The sequence below is a fragment of the Salminus brasiliensis genome, chromosome 4 (genome assembly GCF_030463535.1).
Source record: "Salminus brasiliensis chromosome 4, fSalBra1.hap2, whole genome shotgun sequence".
NCBI classification, from domain to species: domain Eukaryota; kingdom Metazoa; phylum Chordata; class Actinopteri; order Characiformes; family Bryconidae; genus Salminus; species Salminus brasiliensis.
The window spans coordinates 39613027-39629972 of NC_132881.1; the positions used below are offsets into that span (position 1 = coordinate 39613027).

The window sequence follows — 16946 nt, forward strand, 5'->3', positions numbered from 1 at the left end:
TTTCATGGACATGGACACCACTGGAACCTTGCCTAATGCCAGGTGTGGTCTAGAGGGGTATATAAAGCCCCCCAGCATTGGGCTGTGGAGCAGTGGAACTGTGTTCTCTGGCATGCTGATGATGGTGCTCCATCCACTACTTCTGGGATGGATGCATTGGGGAATTGGGGACATGGTGGGGTGATGATCATCCAAAATCCTGACCTCACTAATGCTGGTGTCACTGAATGCAATCAAATCCTTACAGCAATGCGTCAGAATCTAGTAGAAAGCCTACCCTGGACAGTAGAGACTTACTAGTAGAGAGTTACTTGATAATACATGAGAATACCCTTGATTTGTATCAGGAGAAACAATGAACGAGCAGGTGTCCCAATACCCTGTATAACTGTATAACTAAATCTTTGGGATGTAAATAAAGTCATTGAGAGAGGTTTGATGTAAAACACTACATGGACAAAAAATCCATGTAGTGTTTTACATCAAACCTCTCTCAATGACTTTATTTACATCCCAAAGATTTAGTTATACAGAAAATTTGCCTCAACATCCACGTTACACACTTAGGCAAATGCTTTCCTCATAGTTCAGTGTTTTCCGGTAAACAGGTCAACATTTCACTTCGATCAACATACAAGGTACGAGTCATAGTTGCCCTTTTGATTGTTTACTCTTTCATCTGAGCTAAGTGTGTGATGTGTGCTGCAAGGCTCTCCTCCCACTCAGCCAGGTCACTGCCCTCAACCACAGTTCACTAGCACAGCCGTCAGGCAGACAGAACTGGTCTGTTCAGTGTGTTTGAATGAAAGTGATGCGTGCAAAAGCTGCACCAGTGTCCAACCAGCAACCCACATAGTGTTAGTTTCACAGTAAGAATCTCATAAGACTTTTGCTCCTACCATCGTTGAGCTCTGCTGTGTTAATGCCTCTGTAGGTATACTCTGAAGACTTGGTCAAAACAACAACTGAAGATGAACGCAGTGTTCCTGTCCCTTCTAACACTCTCCTGCCTCGCAATGGGAGGGGCTAACAGAGTTTACGTCCATCCCTTCAACCTCTTCAGCTCTGACAACATCAGCTGTGAGGTCATCCAAAGTAAGGACCCTAAGCCTCTGGAAACCATCCATCCTCTGACTCCCATCCAAGACAGCATTCAGCCGGATCCTCGACCTGGCACTGGCCCAGAGGTCCTGAAGAACCTCACTCAGCGGACAGCTGTGCTGGCTGAACTTCAGAACTCTCTGGGCCTGCGGATGTATCAGACACTCAGCCGCAAGGAGGAGAACGCCAACGTCCTGCTCTCCCCTTACAATGCTTTCGGTGCCCTCGTAACTCTGTACCTCGGCACATCAATGAAAACGGCCATTCCTTACCAGGAGTTGCTGGGACTAAACTGGGACTCTGGACGGCCCGACTGCGTTTACCTCATAGACGGCCACACGGTGCTGCGCACGCTTCAGGCCATCAACTCCCTTATAGATGGCCCTCGAGATGAGCTCAGCACTCTGGTTTGGACCTTTGTGAGAAGGGATGCAGACCTTTCCAAAGACTTTGTGCTTGGGATGCAAGACTTCTCAGATGCTTCATTTGTCCGAGCGGTGGACTTCTCCCAGCCCAAAGAGGCAGAGGCACAAGTCAACTCCTTCATCCAGAAAACATCAGACAGCAAGGTGGAGAACCTCTTCACAAATATCAATCAGTCAACGAACCTGCTGTTTGCCAGCTCTGTACACTTCAAAGGTATGTGGTTAACGTCATTTATTGTGAGCTTCTTCATAAGGCTTCATAAGGCACATTAACCTCATAAACGTTTCTTTACCAACCTCATTCATAGGCAGCTGGAGAACAGCTTTCCAGCCGGAAGAGACTACCATGCAAGACTTTAAGGTTGACGAGAAGTCCACTGTGAAAGTACCTCTAATGACACACACCGGTAACTACATGCACCTCAATGACCCTGGCAAGAAGTGCTCCGTAGTCAAACTCAGGCTTAGCGAACGAACCTACATGCTCCTAGTGCTGCCCCACGAGGGAGCCAAACTGCAAGACATTGAAAATCAGCTGCTGACAGAGGTCATATCCACATGGAACAAACATCTAAAGGAGCGGTGAGTAGCTTATTTAAATTGGTAACCTTCATCACTCTCAAAATATTGGTGCTGCTTTTTTAGAATTCCAGACAAAAATCAGTCAAACTGAAATCAGCTGAACAGCAGTCCAAGGGTCAAGCTCACGCTTCAGAGCTCGGCCTTCAAACAGATCAGATCAATTATTCCATAGAAGTCTGGTGGATGCAACAGAGGCAGAAGGACCTTGTGACCTACAAACATTTACAGTTACTTATGTATGCAAAAGGTCGGGCATCTTTGGTCAAATGACATATCATCATTGTTTTAAGAAAATAGAAGAGTAAATACAGCCTCTGTTAATCAAAAGTAAAATACAATGTTTAGTTGTTAGTCATAAGAAAGTATTAATCGAAATCTGCAAGTTGGCCTGTAGCACCTGCAAAGCGCTGCAAAGACTCAGATTGTTTTTGTGACAAACAAATTTCCAAGCTTCCTAAATTCTCTGCTATTTCAAATCTAGTGCTTACACAAGGCAGAGAATGCTACAGAGAGATGGCCAGCTTGTAGGGTCTACAGCATGGGCTGTAAGAAATGCCGGTTCATGGTAAATGTAGAGGTCCAGAAACCCCCCCCCCCCCCTCCTATATGCTACAGAATATCTTCACAAGCTGGATGAGTTTTAGAAACAATTATTGTGGACTGATTAAGTCGAAATCGAAGTCTTTGGCCATATGACGCATAAGGATGGATCGATCATGCTCCGGGGTTGTGCAGTATTGCACAGGTGGAGGGAAGAATGGATTCCATCAATTCCACGAATACCATCAAATCCTGGATGTACAGGTAAAATTATCAGTTAACTGGATGAAGCTGAAAAGATGATTCCTAGGCTCCTACAAAAAGCTAATGGTCCAACACATCTCAAAATCCACCCTGCACTGCCTGAGGAGCTGGAAACTGAAGCTTTTGGAATGGTTCCTACAGTCTTTTAAACTTAAGGTCATACTGTGCTGAAGGACCAGAGTGGGAGGAAACTACTGAAGAGCTGAAAAACCTTTAGCAGGCTACAGAAAATTGTGATTTCTGCCAAAGGAACTACATTCAGACTCTTTTGCACAGGGCACACTGAAGATTAGGGTTTTTATGTTCTAGACTGTAGCTGTGCTTTACTATGTTCAGCACATTTGCTGAAAATACTGTTTTATTCGTTTAGCTACTGCCACTGCCGTTTGACTACTTCTCAGAGAGTGCTCAAACATTTGCTTAAGACTGCATCTAAATCTTTCCTGAGCCACGGCGCTTTGGCATCTGTGGCCAGAGTCCAAAAGAGAGCACATAATTGGCCGTGCTCTCCCCCCTCATCACTCCTAAGTGATGTTGGCCGGCACAGGCGGCTGTTAGCGAATGTGGTGATTCTGGGGACCCGGCTTTTCCTCCAAGCGTCAGCTTCCCGCCAATGCTGCACTGGTGGCAGTTTGAAAAGAAGACGGTGGCTGGCTTTACATGCATGAGAGGTGATGTGTTAAGTCCATTGCTAGTGCCAGAGGGAGCTACAAACGGGTGGGTCAATTGGCAGCACCAGAGGAAAATAAGGCAAAGACTAAATCTAAATCTATACATTTGTGGGGTCTTTTTTCTCCCCACAGATACCTGGAATTGTCCCTGCCTAAATTCTCAGTGACAGCTGTGACCGACCTGAGATCAGTGCTTTCTGACATGGCTGTTGAAAAATACCTGCTGGGCTCTGACGCCAGCTTTGAAAGACTCAGCAGCAAAGAGAACTTCACAGTTGATAAGGTAAGACTCCACTTGGCGAAGAAACAGGGCATAATCAGTGCTATAACCAGCTTGGTTGTAAACAAATGCTTCTTTACCTGTGTGTGTTCGGCAGGTGTTCAACAAAGTGCTTTTTGAGATGTCTGAAGAAGGATCAGAGGTTCAGAGCAAGGCTCAGGATGAGAGAGTTCCCCTCAAAGTCACTGTTAACAGACCCTTCTTTTTTGCCATTGTAGAGGGCAACTCTAATGCCATACTTATGCTGGGAAAGATAAGGAATCCGACAGTGTAAAGCATGGGCACAATGTATTTATGGTGAAGAAAGAAAGGAAAAAAAACAGCTTGTGTTTTATCTGCTTTAAACTCATTACATGTAACAATGTCTACATATGACGCAAGTGTTTTCTTTTTGAAGTCAACATTTAAGCGAGCATATTTAACAAAGTAACCAAATAAGTGTTCTTGCAGTTGGAAAGCAGGTTTGATCAGTGGCATACAAATACAAAACAGAAACTACACTGTAAAAGCAGCTGAATTATAATTTCATATATGATACGTGAAAAAGCTCTTTAGCAGTTGAATTAAATGTGTTGGAGACAGAGAAAGGCTAACAGAATAAGCAGTAGAAAGGGGCCCCAGGACCCTGCATTAACAGCCTCAGCCTTAAGCCCTAAAATTAACTTTAAGAAGTCTTCAAAGAGATATTTAATGGGAAATTATTCTGGATATCTGTCTGTGCAAATGTCAGAGAACACCCTTCATTTATTCTATTTCCAGTCAAAAAACAGCCATTAAGTACACCTTCTTGTAGGAGATGCTGATGAGGTGATTAGATGCATAAAGAGAAAGTTCAAACTGGCATGGTGGCTTGGTGGTTGGCACGTTTGCTCCTCAGCACTGGGGTATTGGGTTTTTAAGTTTCCATGTTCTCCTCCCACAGTCTAAAAACATGGATTTCAGGTGAATGGGTCACTCTAAAAATTGCCCTGGTGTGTGTGGATGAGTTTGTATGAATGCATGTATGCATGTCTTATTAAATATGTTTGGGATTTCTTGGATGAGCAGCAGAAAATGCTCCCAAAGTTCAGGAAAAATCTCCATGCAGAGTTGTGAAAATGCAGGAAAGTTGTGATAAAGGTAAAGGGGTGGAATACTGACACATCAAACCTCAAATATTATATTTAGTTATGAAGTCGCCTGTGTTATGTAATGTCTGCATAGGCTTTGAATTAAATAAATGAAGGGTGCCCTAATATTTGTTCACTAAATGGTTTTTAAAGTAGTTTTACAGTATTTCAATGAATAACACTGTCTGCATTACAGTTCAACACCACTGACTACACTATTATTTTAGAAAATCCTGGACTTATATAGTTTGCTATATTGGTGTTTTTTTTTTATTATTGAAAGTTTCATTCTGTTTCATTCATGTATGGCAAAACTGTTCAATTAAAATAAGTCTATTTTCAAAGTGATCTTTCTAAATGACCCACATATACCACAACATTGTACAGTCAAATCCAAAAGAACATAAAACTGCAAAGCTCTTAAGGGCATTTTCCCCCTAAAAGGCCACTGAAGCAACACAAACTACAAGCAGCAACAGGTGACGTATTATCCCAAACCTTTTATTGTCAAAGCTATGGTTAAAAGTTACAGAAGTCCCGTTCTTGTCCAGTAAAACAACAAGTAAAGTCTAACAGCCATGTTAACATGGTGTTTAAAATGCCAAAAGGATCCAGTGAGGCTCTACAGGGCACTGGGCTTCATATTGCCTGGCAGGCCTCAGATGAGGCACTGTGGCATAAGTGTTACTGATGCCGACAAACAACGCTTAGGTCACGACACGGCAAGTTACATAAGATCAGGTTTCCGAGTCACTAGTCGCCACGCTGACGGCCATGACTTTATGTAACTGTCCATGACGGGTCATGACACACTAACCCAGTTTCCAGTTCGCCTCGTTTTCATGTCTTGAATCCAAACACGTTTAGAATTCACATTCACATAATGTATAATCTCACCATGTACCCTTTGATATTAAGCCTTTTTGTCACATATCAGATAAGACTGGACAATAAATAACATCTGAGCATGTAGACACATTCTTGTAGTGTGCTTCTTCACTGCACAGGTAGAGGTTACAGCTGGGAATCCCAGATCAGCTGAGTTAGCCTAATAACTGTAATTAGACCACCAGGGCTCAGAATTGAAAGTATCAGGGCAGCCCTTTTCATTTTCTCCCTTCACTGCTTACACCATGTGCCTGTAGAGCCCGTTGAGATTAGGCACCCCATGTCTGCGCAGCATGTGGGAACCCAGAAGGTCATCCCTAGGAACCAGCTTGCTCTGCTGAGGCCAGATCCCGAGCTTCTTGCACCAGGTCCAGCAGAGTGGAGAACATGGTGATGTCACTCGGCTGAAGACCCATCTTTTGAATCTGTTGAGTGTAACAGTAGTCATTTAGAAGTGAAAGCTGTACTAAAGCTAAAGGGAGGACACACAAGCATAATATATACATATATACACACACACTATAGAAAAAAATTATTTGGACACCTGCACATTCATTGAATTATTAAAAAAGTTTGTCCTGCTTTTGTTGGAGCAACTGTCTCTACTGTCCAGAGAAGAAGGTTCTCTACTAGAATCTGGAGCATTGCTGTAAGGATTTGATTGCATTCAGTAACAAGAGTGTTAGTGAGGTCAGGATGTTGGATTATCCGAATCCCACACAATCCCCAACTCATCCCAAAAGTATTGGATGGAGCACCATCATTCCAGAGAGCACAGTTCCAAAGCTCAATACATTAAGTACTAGGCATGGTGCCAATAGGTTCATGTTGATCTGTTCCTATTCTTTTGGCAATACTCATGTACTGGAACTAGACAAACTGTTGGCGTATTTGCACATCTGTGTCAACAATGGGTGCAATTAAAGTAGCTGAATACACTCATTAGAAGGGGTGTCCACAAACTTTTGGACAGTGTATTTACAGATGCAAAACTTTGATTTTAATGTATGTTTATGTCACAGGATGTTAATGTAATAAGACACTTGGTGTCATTAACCTAAAGCTATCTGAGTACTAACAGCACCCCTTGAGTAGAAGTGATAGCCAGCTAAACGCAAGTGACTGAGTGAGTCATTTTGGATCTTTTGTATTTGTTCATTCACCACAAAAAGTAAAAGAGCAGCCGGTGTCAAGCAGTGTACAAAAACAACTGAGATGACGCCAACAAATGACTACCTTAACAGTTCAGCTTTAATGTTACCGTATCTGCAGGCCTGAATCAACCCCAGCTGGGCCTCTAAGTCACTTTTAATTGCCCAACTGACTGTATAACAGACCACGGCTGTTCTGACGATTTAGAGAAGGTAAAATCCCCTGACCTGTCATGACATTTAAAACTCAGTAGCTTATGAATAGAATGGTTACAGTGGAAAGGGTTTCTGCTCATGACATTTTATACCTGCTCTCCGAGATACTCCACATCCAGGGCCAACTGCAGACGGATCTTAGAGTCGTCAGAGGGCCCAGTGTTGGCTCCTGCTGTGCTGGTTGTGGCCGTTTTCCTCGCCTGTTTCAACCGCTTCAGACTCTCCTCCATCTTCTTCACAGAACTCAGCACATCAGATATGGTCTCAAAGTATCTAAGAAAGAAAAAGAAGGGATTGAACTACAGTAGAGCTAGTGCTGTTGATGTATACCGACAGTATTATCAAATCACCAGCCTGCTGCTAAATAACACTACATACACACATTTTATTTAAAAAAAAAAAAAAAATAATAATAATAATAATAATAATAATAATATATATATATATATATATATATATATATATATATATATATATATATATATATATATAAATTTTTAAATAATGTTTATATTATGATGCATTATAATGTTTCTATAAATAATAATAAAAATTTATATATAAATATATATAAACACACACGCACACACACACACTACCTGTGGGTGCAAAACTACCTGTGGGTGCAATCTGAAAGAGTTACACGTAGCCACTCCTGGATGATGGAGTCCTTCACCACCCCTGTGGAGTCAGTGACCAGCTGATGTAGTGGCCGCAAAGCATTATCCATGTAGGCCGAGGCTCTGGTGGGTACCTCCTGTTGAAGACAACAAAGCTAGTAATGGTTTTCCAAGTGGAAAATAAGTGATCTTGGTAATAAGGATGTACAATTATTTATTGGAAATCTTCAACCTAACAAATCATTTGTTTATTTTTATTAAATGTCTAAATATAATCAACAAATTAAACAAAACTACTCAGAAGTGGTGCCAAACTGTCAACACCCATATAGTGTTAGAAGGGCATGTGTGCGAAATGTAAAAATATGTCTAATATTTCAATAATATTAAAAAATAAAAACAAAAGCGAAATGTGAATCATGGCATTAATAAACCTAGGCTAAATCTCAACTCTCACTAGATCAGGGGTGTCCAATCTTATCCGGTAATCCTTGTAAAACTACATGTGTAATGAACGTTCTGTAACTTCTTAAACCCTCCTTTTGCTATTCAGTTATAAATCCCACTGCAGACTCCATTAGCAATAATTTGGTAGCCATTTAGGTTAACATATTTGGTGGTGTCTTACGGGGTTTGGTTTTAGGGCCTATTAAGAAATGTATTGTGGGTCCAAGTACAAGGTGTAAGGGGCTACAGAACTATCTACAATAACTTTTCCTAGTATGTAAAGAGCTATTCAGCCAAGAAAAGAACCATTTATGCATATTAATGGTTCTTGGAGTTCTCATTTTGCTATATGAGATCAGAAGCTGACCTTATTGGTCCTTCGATAAAGTCGTGGGACTTCTGAAGCATTTTTCAGGAAACGGAAACTCCTCTCTGTCAGATGCTGAGTCATTCTGCTGTTCAGTGTCGGAATGCATCCAGAGAAGGCAACTTTGGAATCACCCAAAGCATCTAGAATTCAAAAACAAAAAAGAAGGATAAGGAACAGCTTCAGTTGAGTCTCTGTGCAATCTGTCATCAAAACTAAAGGTGAACCCTGACTCATACCTGAAACAAGAGCAACGTTCTTGAACCCTATTCCTTCCAGTCTCTCTTTGATCATTACAGAGATTTCTGGAATCTGAAACCAAAAGCACAAAACACTAATCAACAGGGTAATCAGCAGAGCGGAGGAGTAGGCAGACTTTGGAGAAACTGAACATGGTTACACTGCAAAGTTAAGCACAACTTCCTCTGAGCTTCTTCATCCCTACTACACTATCTTCCTCCTACCGGACTTCTGTGTAAAAGTTGGCGACTAACTACTAATTGCTGATTTCATTTCCACTCAAGCAGCTATTAAATACAACTTATTCACATTTCAGGAGATATATCCAAGTAGATTACACATAAGGTATTCCATTTGTATAAAGCTAGTAAAAGTCAAAGAAAAAAAAAAAGTGAAGAATAATGAGCTTCCAAAATTGTAGCTCAGAAAATTGAACCCCCCTTAAAACCATGTAAGAGCTGGTAGATCACAAAAACAGTTATTGCTGTCCACACTGCTTTTGCAGCTTGGGTATGAGCACTGCTACACAAAATATTACTGCTAAGACTAATACAGTAATAAATACTGCACAGCCTGCCTGCTTCACAGTACCTGCTCCTGTAAATGGTCTACATCAGCAGCAATGAAGACCAGCTGTTTGGTGGACAGGGCTGTGGGAGCTCCACTCTCACTGTCTGCATCCTGAGAGGTGCGGCTTGATGTGGAGGAGGCAGAGCTCGGCAGTGGCCTTACTGGGTCTTTGTTAGTTTCAGGAGACGGTGTTTTTGTTAGGACCTAAAGGGGAGAAAAAACACTTAAATGGGACATTACTTAAACAGACACAAAAACAAACAAAAAGCACATGAATAGACAACAGGCTAGCATCTTGCAGCATCCTTGGTTAAACCACAGCTGTAGTCCGAAAAAATACTTTTTTCCCCAATGAGTTTGGTACGACATGGCACAGCACAGCATGACTGTGAACCCACTGCCTGTAACACGCCTAAATGATGAATAAAGATGATGTATGTTTGGTGCTTAAAAAGTCAATAACCCTGAACAGAGCACGCCTCCTTTCACCAGCACTGTTTTAAGATTGAAAAGGGACACGAAAGCGACAGGTATTTCATCAAGGTAGTTCTGGACTTCTGGACTGGATTAGGGAACACCCATATGAACACCCATACCACACAGCACTGCCTGGTGGAAAAGCACCATGTGACTTTACTTGCGTTTGCCATGTTAATCACTCCAGCACCTGGTTTAGATACAAACCAACATTCTGAAGCTGAACAAGTGATGCCTCACACATAGCAGGCCTGCTGAGAGAGCACAGCAAGCTTTATACTGTACCTCAGTGAGGAAGGCAGCGTATCTGGAGAGCAGCTGCAGCGTGAGCTTCCAGAAACGATGAGCCAGCGGGGGCAAGTAGATGTGCTCTGCCCAACACCTGCACACACAGCTCCATAACACCTCTGTCACCTGCAGGCGGTAGCGGCTGCCCACTACACACAGACACCAAAATAAAGAAGCGGGTAAGACAAAACCTTTCAGTGGACATATGTGGGTTCATTTTGCGTAACTTGCGTAACTCATGCAAGACAAGCAGTTACTATATGGAGACTGTGATTCAACTGACCTGGAGCTGATTGTAGTCCTTCTATGATGGCATTTTCTAAACATCCAGCAATCTCCTTGTACCTGAAAAACAGATCCAGTCCAAGAGGTCAGGAAACACACTGGCCCATATGGCAACTGAAATCCTAGCCTAGTTTCTCAATAGCTTGGGTGTTTTCATCAATGTTTCAGAACCAGAGCAGACAGGCGGGATCATAGTGAGAGAGCAGAAAACGATCACACTGCACTCTACACTCAATGCTACAAAAGGGTTCAACGTCAAGAAAATGACCATTTTTGGTTTAATAAAGAATCATTTTTGTAAAGGAAAATGTACAGCATGTGTGAAACACATTTGAAAGATTTAAAGAAGTCAATGTAAAGGTTCATTATTACAGAGCCAAATACGGCATCGCTTTGTAGCACCTTTATTTTACATAACTCAGCATAATGAAACAATTTTACTAGATTTCACCCCATCATGATACTACCAAAACTAATGGAGTGCAACATCAGTTGACCAGTATGTACTAAAAACAAGAACTTAATTCCAAGAATAACTACAACAAATTACATAATAAACCTACATTTGAATCATGTCTAGAAAACCAACCAAATACAGCAAGCAGAGAGTTCAGTAGAATGGACTTTATCACAAGTGGGGGGCTCAAAATAAACAAGCCAAAAGCACAAACTGTCCAAACCTCTCAACGATCGATCCCTCTTACTGATTCAAACATACTGCATGAAGTTTTTCAGGATCTTTCACAGACAAATTACAAATCAGATCATGGAGATACAAGTAGTCAATATGACAAAAGTGTATACATTTTATAATAACTAACCTGCTTTGTTCAGCATGTTTTGGATATTTTCCCTTAAAAAGTTTTTTGCCTCTTACATAGTACTTAAATGCAATGCACTGCGTATTACAAATAACAGATTGACATGATTAACTGGATGTGCTGCAGCAAATCTGCATTAAAAATAAATAAATAAATAAATAAAAAGTCTATAAAAGGCAATACTACTCCATATGTAGACCACAATGTGTACTTTACAATATAGCACAGACTAACACCCACTGTAGCACCACTTTTAATAGCTTCTCAAATAGTTAAATTCATTCAATAAGAAAATATGCTCCAGTTGTTGCTATGTAATACCTAATAATATGCATTCCTGTTCTAAATTCTATCATTTTTGCCATTATTAATAGTAGCATCCGCAGCAGTAACAGGGAAAGTACTGCCTTGTACTGTTTATTTTTTGTTGTAGATTTTGTGTCCACTGTATCCAGTTGTTATTGGGTCTGGTACAGACAGCAAAACCAAGCTTACTGACAATGGACAACCAAGCTGTCATCATTGATCGCATTAATCAGTGTTCCATTCATCTACACTGAAGATTAAATGCCCACTAGGGGGCGGGACAGTGCTGAACCATCTCCTGCTGTCAAGTGAACAACTGAGGAGACTGCATTATCCTGTAATGTGAGAAAACAGCAGACATAGATGTCAGCAAAAGAGCCTGCCATCATGGTTTGTTTAGTCTCCTGCTGATCCCACTTCCCACTGTGGTACACTGCCTCTACTGATTACTATGTTATTGCATTTCAGGGGCTTGTTATGATAACACCTGAGGAAACGTCCAATGAATGCAAGGTGCCTGGACCAACCATTTTGCATACACAATGTATATATTTATTTATTTAATAAATAAATTTAAAAAATAAAATAAAATAAAAAAAGGCCAAGTATACCTCTAAGCGTCACCCAAGTATAAGGCATGCTCTGCACAGTCACTCACCGTAGCTGAAAGTAGACAGGGAGGTTCCATTTGTTGTGGAAGCTTTGGTAGGAGGCATGGGCTCTGAGTCTCTTCACACTGGCTTGAGAGCCACACTGTCTTTCAAACTTGCGCACAAAGTCCATGCTAATGCAGTATCTCTAAAAGACAGGCAATTAATTAGAGTGCATTCTGATAGAGAGTGTGTGTGTGTGTGTGTGTGTGTGTGTTTATTTGTGCGTTTATGTGCTGAATAAGTGTATTTTTACCTCATAAAAGGCATCAGGGTTGCCAGGATTGAAAAGGAAAGGAATCCTCCCTTCAACACCTTTAATGATCTCAGGCCAGACAGAGTTCACCAAGAAGTCATACCCTGGTACAATGTCAGCTTTGTCACTGTGAGCAAACATGAGGAGCATTAACAGTGCTACACATTCAGTCTTACCATTTTCCCAATTCACAGTAACTTAAGTATCACAGCTCCTGCACCTCTTTCAAATGTCCTGCTAGACTCCACTGGAAGTTACACCCGGATCAACAAACACACCCAAACCAAATATACCATAGATCAACTTTACAGTGAAAAGAGCATCTGTTCCAAAGAGTACACACTGCAGTACCAATACCAATATTAATTAAATATTTATTTAAATTAAAATAGGGTTTTCCAATGGTTCTATGACAAACAATATTTTATACATACATTATATATTTATATATTTTTTTTGTGTGTGTGCAGGGCTCTATTGTAGGACCTGTCAAAGTGATGTATATATTCATAATAGTAATGAAAAAAGTTGTTAAAGGGTTCACATGGAAAACTATTTGTAGGTGGTGTATTCAAAACACTTTCACTACAAGTCACAGAACCACCTGCGCGTAGGTGTACAGATCAAATGCTGCATAGCAAAACACAGCTTACCTGGAAATTGTCCCTCCTGTGACCTCTCGCAGCAGTCGACAATGATGAGGCACAAATTCCAGAAGCTTTGCATACATCAGCTGAAGACCGTTAGGGCTGGACTTCACAAGCTGCTCAGTTATGACCTATTAAAACCAACAGTTTCAGTCAGTAAGATTCCATCAGGAGTAAAAACAGGTGGTATGTGCACAAAGATAGATACTTCATTCATATTAATATCCACAGATTTAATTAATTAATTAATATTTTTAGCACTGAGCCAATGTTTAGACTTGTCAATTGCTACTTGCAATATTCAGGTGACAATGGGTTACAGACACAAATATCTCCCTTTTATTCATTTTACCGCACTTGTAAGCCAAAAGAAAGGCCACAAACTGACTCTGCCTTTTTTAAAACTTTAAATTGACATTAATATTAAAATGGTCTTGACTTGATACAACAAGACAATACAAAATGTCACTCCACTCATCAGGTTATGGAGAAAAGATGTGCAGGTAATGTTATGAACAACACAATCACTGAATGTAAACACCACAGAGCTTGTGAAACTATTCTGGGTAATAAATGGAGACGCCAGCATAGGAGGTGCAATTCCAGTAAATGTATGTGAAGAATAAAACTATTCCGCAAGCTAACAAAATAATACATACCTGATCCATGTAAGGTTTGACTAAGACTTGTCCCACTAGAGCTTCCGCATCTCTTGTCTTGTCAATGGTGGCATAAGTGCGGAGGCAGTGCCGCACAATGTCCACGTTGGATGTCTGCAGACCCTGGATCAGCAGACCCTCCAGAGACTGCTGGAGCATAGCAGTAATGCCAGCAATCCTCTGCAACACAGATAATCAATGTGCATCAGTCTGTAAACAGTGAGATTTCACTGTATACTTTTGTGCAATGATTTTAGAGGACGTCTATTACATTTGACCAATAGGTGATGCTGAGCTACTGGACTAAAAGAGAGAAAAAAAACGAGGACACACCATCAAAGTCTTTTTTTATTTTAAATATATTTCAACATACAGACATTTGATCTTTATATGAAGAATACTGAGAGATGGGGGGATGCAACCAAACACATACAACTGAAGAAATGTCTTCTACAAATAATCTGTAAATGTAATTAAGACAAATGTAATTTTCATGTGAGGACAAATACCACCACTTCAACAAACACAAGCAAACCAAACTAAACCTGTGTCCATAACCGAAAGCAGCTCCCTCAATGCCTTGCTGCCTATGCTGTCTCATCAATCAGTACATCAGAAGGCAGAATTGTGATGAAGGTACTTACAACTGATTTCTGTTTGAGACACACTTCGAAGGCAGCTATTTATCATGACATTGCCAGGATATGGACAACTGGTGGTGCAACTAAAGTCATTAGCTAAACACCTAAATTTAGCTTTTACACCAACTTGTCATCAGCAATACAATATTAAGTTTAATAAGAGAGGCTCCTCCAAAAGCTTCTCTGAAGATGTTTTAATCATCTGCAGCTGATGTGCTGCACCTGATTCTAATTTTAGGCATTTTCAGTAGTAATATATTTAAGGGTGGTCTAACTTTTTCCTCAAAAGAAAATGCATTACCATTCATTATTAATGAAGATTATGATTAGTATGATTATTATTATCATCATCATCAATTATATATGTTTGAAGAAATGTTTCAAGACATTTCTTTAGTTGTATGTGTTTCGCAGTTTTCTCAGCTAAAATAAAGATTAAATGTGCGTTTAAATATGTTAAAAAGACAAATGTTTTTTTGAATGGGGTGTCATTATTTTGATCACATGGCTATATTAATATAATAAGCATATTAATATAATAAGGGTATGTGCGCTATTCTGTGTTTGAAATGAGCTGTTTTGAACGATGAGGGGTGCAGTGCTGTTGTGAAAGCAAAACTCACCGGCCGCACTTTGTCCAGCAGTGGCATGCCTTTGCTCTGAACAGCATGGAACTGCAGCTGGTTAAACTCTGTGGCAATTCGCTCGAGAATCTGTCCCGCTAGTAGAGGACTTCAAATGAAAGCACATACACAGTGATGTTGAATAACCAGAACATGACTAAATATTTAGTCTTTAAGCAAATGCTAAATGAGTCTACTGCAATCTGCTTTCTAAACTAAGGTCAACACCACTTTAATAACTGTAATGCTACCCCATCTCCTTTTAAATTAATTCATTAATATATAATATTTAAAAGCCATTTGCATTACATACATTACATCCTATGCTGATAAACTCACCTGCTAGATTCCAGAGATGATGTGTCTTTGGTGTTTTGAGAGTGTAGGATTTTCTCAATCTTCTCCACTGACCGAACGACTTGGATGAGTCTCAACACACTGATCTGATTTGAAGCACAAATGTTAAGGTTGTTGAGAGTGTGGGGTTCAAGCTACATCCACCAACACCAGCAAGATCAACAAAAAACTTTTTTTTCTTTCCACCAATTTCAAATTTTCAGGCTTCTCTGAAACCTACCCAAAAATGATTAGGTGAGCGTTCCCCTTTAACCCACTGCACATCTTCATAACCTGGAACTATCTCCATGAACGAAAGCTATGGGACTTACCTTCTTCTTTTGAATGTCATCCTGCTTGGACAACTGTGTGTCTATGGCTTGGATAACTTCATTAACTGCTGACCTGAGACTCTGCTCGAGAGAGGAAAGAATGAAATTAAATGAAATATGGCAATATAAAAAAAAATAGACAGAACTTGTAGGCTGTTCCCATGAACAGAGATGAAGTCAGATCCTGAGCTACACATCAATCATGAACGGAGATTCCCCACTGGAATGTAATCCAGGAATAAGCTTAATTCTCGTTAGGGAAACAGCAAAAATCCTGACAAAGTAATTTAATATGGCCATGATTTAAATGTTTACCAGCACTTCTTCACGCAGCTGGCCCAGTGGGACAGAAAGCTGGTTGAGGGCTTTATCCATTCCAACCTAAAGACATAAATAAGACAGTTCAGAGCCACATTCAGCCAAACAGGTGATGCACACTTATTTAGAAAATTACATTCATCTGTTAACCCTGCTGAAAGAAATGTTGATAGTAACTGGTTTAGATGGTCTATGTGCTCAAAAGCTTGTCACCCAGGTAAAAACACACTCTATGCTAGTAAGCAAGTTGCTTAAGCTGGTGGACTAGCTTCACTTTAGACCAGTATAGTGTATGTTTTCATTTGAGATCGATGGTTAGCTGGTGGTTTAGTCTTTTGGCATGACCAACGTGACCAAGCTAGTCATACTTGTGGACCAGTGTGGTCAGGTTGGTCATGCTTGTCAACCACCTTGGTCACCTTGGACAAACTGGTTGACTAGCATGGTCAGGCTGTGCATGCTGGTAGACCAGCTAAAACCGTCAAACTACTCAAACATACCCTATGCAGAGCTGGTCAGGCTGTTTTTCAGCAGGGGAAGTAAGTCACTGACAAGATTGAAGATTGAAGACGACACTTACAAGATTAGTGGACAAGTTGACAAAGTCTGCATAGTCTTTGTTGATGAGCTCGACCATGGCGGTTTTGAGGAGCCTGTAATACTGCTCCAGGTCCTCCCGCATCTGCTCCAGCTGGACATGCTTTCGGCACTCAGCAAACGAATCTGTCCACATCAAAGTCATCCTGCAGAAACAGAGAGGACAGCAAGGTGGATGTGGTCAGCAAGGCTGGAAACCTCAGTGACAGCCGGCCCGTCTCCCTCCACCCATCCTCACC

At 40.8% G+C, this 16946-nt stretch overlaps 2 protein-coding genes across 2 annotated transcripts in view; one reads left to right on the forward strand and one right to left on the reverse strand.

The window, feature by feature from the left end:
- Positions 1-939: 939 nt before the first annotated feature.
- On the forward strand, positions 940-5192 carry agt (angiotensinogen). Its single transcript, XM_072678429.1, has 4 exons — positions 940-1740; positions 1835-2108; positions 3716-3866; positions 3961-5192. The coding sequence occupies exons 1-4, from the start codon at positions 972-974 to the stop codon at positions 4135-4137; spliced, it is 1371 nt and encodes a 456-aa protein (XP_072534530.1). The 5' UTR covers positions 940-971; the 3' UTR covers positions 4138-5192.
- A 265-nt stretch (positions 5193-5457) lies between these two features.
- cog2 (component of oligomeric golgi complex 2) overlaps positions 5458-16946 on the reverse strand; it is a 12890-nt gene continuing 1401 nt past the window's right edge. The window contains 18 exon segments of the mRNA XM_072678428.1: positions 5458-6285; positions 7320-7500; positions 7845-7984; positions 8662-8804; positions 8901-8973; positions 9493-9675; positions 10234-10385; positions 10520-10581; positions 12307-12446; positions 12555-12681; positions 13208-13332; positions 13861-14040; positions 15125-15233; positions 15464-15567; positions 15793-15873; positions 16108-16173; positions 16691-16825; positions 16827-16853. Coding sequence (XP_072534529.1) covers positions 6178-6285; positions 7320-7500; positions 7845-7984; positions 8662-8804; positions 8901-8973; positions 9493-9675; positions 10234-10385; positions 10520-10581; positions 12307-12446; positions 12555-12681; positions 13208-13332; positions 13861-14040; positions 15125-15233; positions 15464-15567; positions 15793-15873; positions 16108-16173; positions 16691-16825; positions 16827-16853 — 2136 coding nt within the window. The 3' untranslated portion in view covers positions 5458-6177.

What these genes read in the sequence shown, in the direction of transcription:
- agt (XM_072678429.1), top strand. Translation starts at nt 972, where the DNA reads ATGAACGCAGTGTTCCTGTCCCTTCTAACACTCTCCTGCCTCGCAATG. An exon ending in CAGCTCTGTACACTTCAAAG is followed by an intron (nt 1,741 to 1,834) that starts GTATGTGGTTAA and finishes CCTCATTCATAG; the next exon opens with GCAGCTGGAGAACAGCTTTC. An exon ending in AGAACTTCACAGTTGATAAG is followed by an intron (nt 3,867 to 3,960) that starts GTAAGACTCCAC and finishes TGTGTTCGGCAG; the next exon opens with GTGTTCAACAAAGTGCTTTT.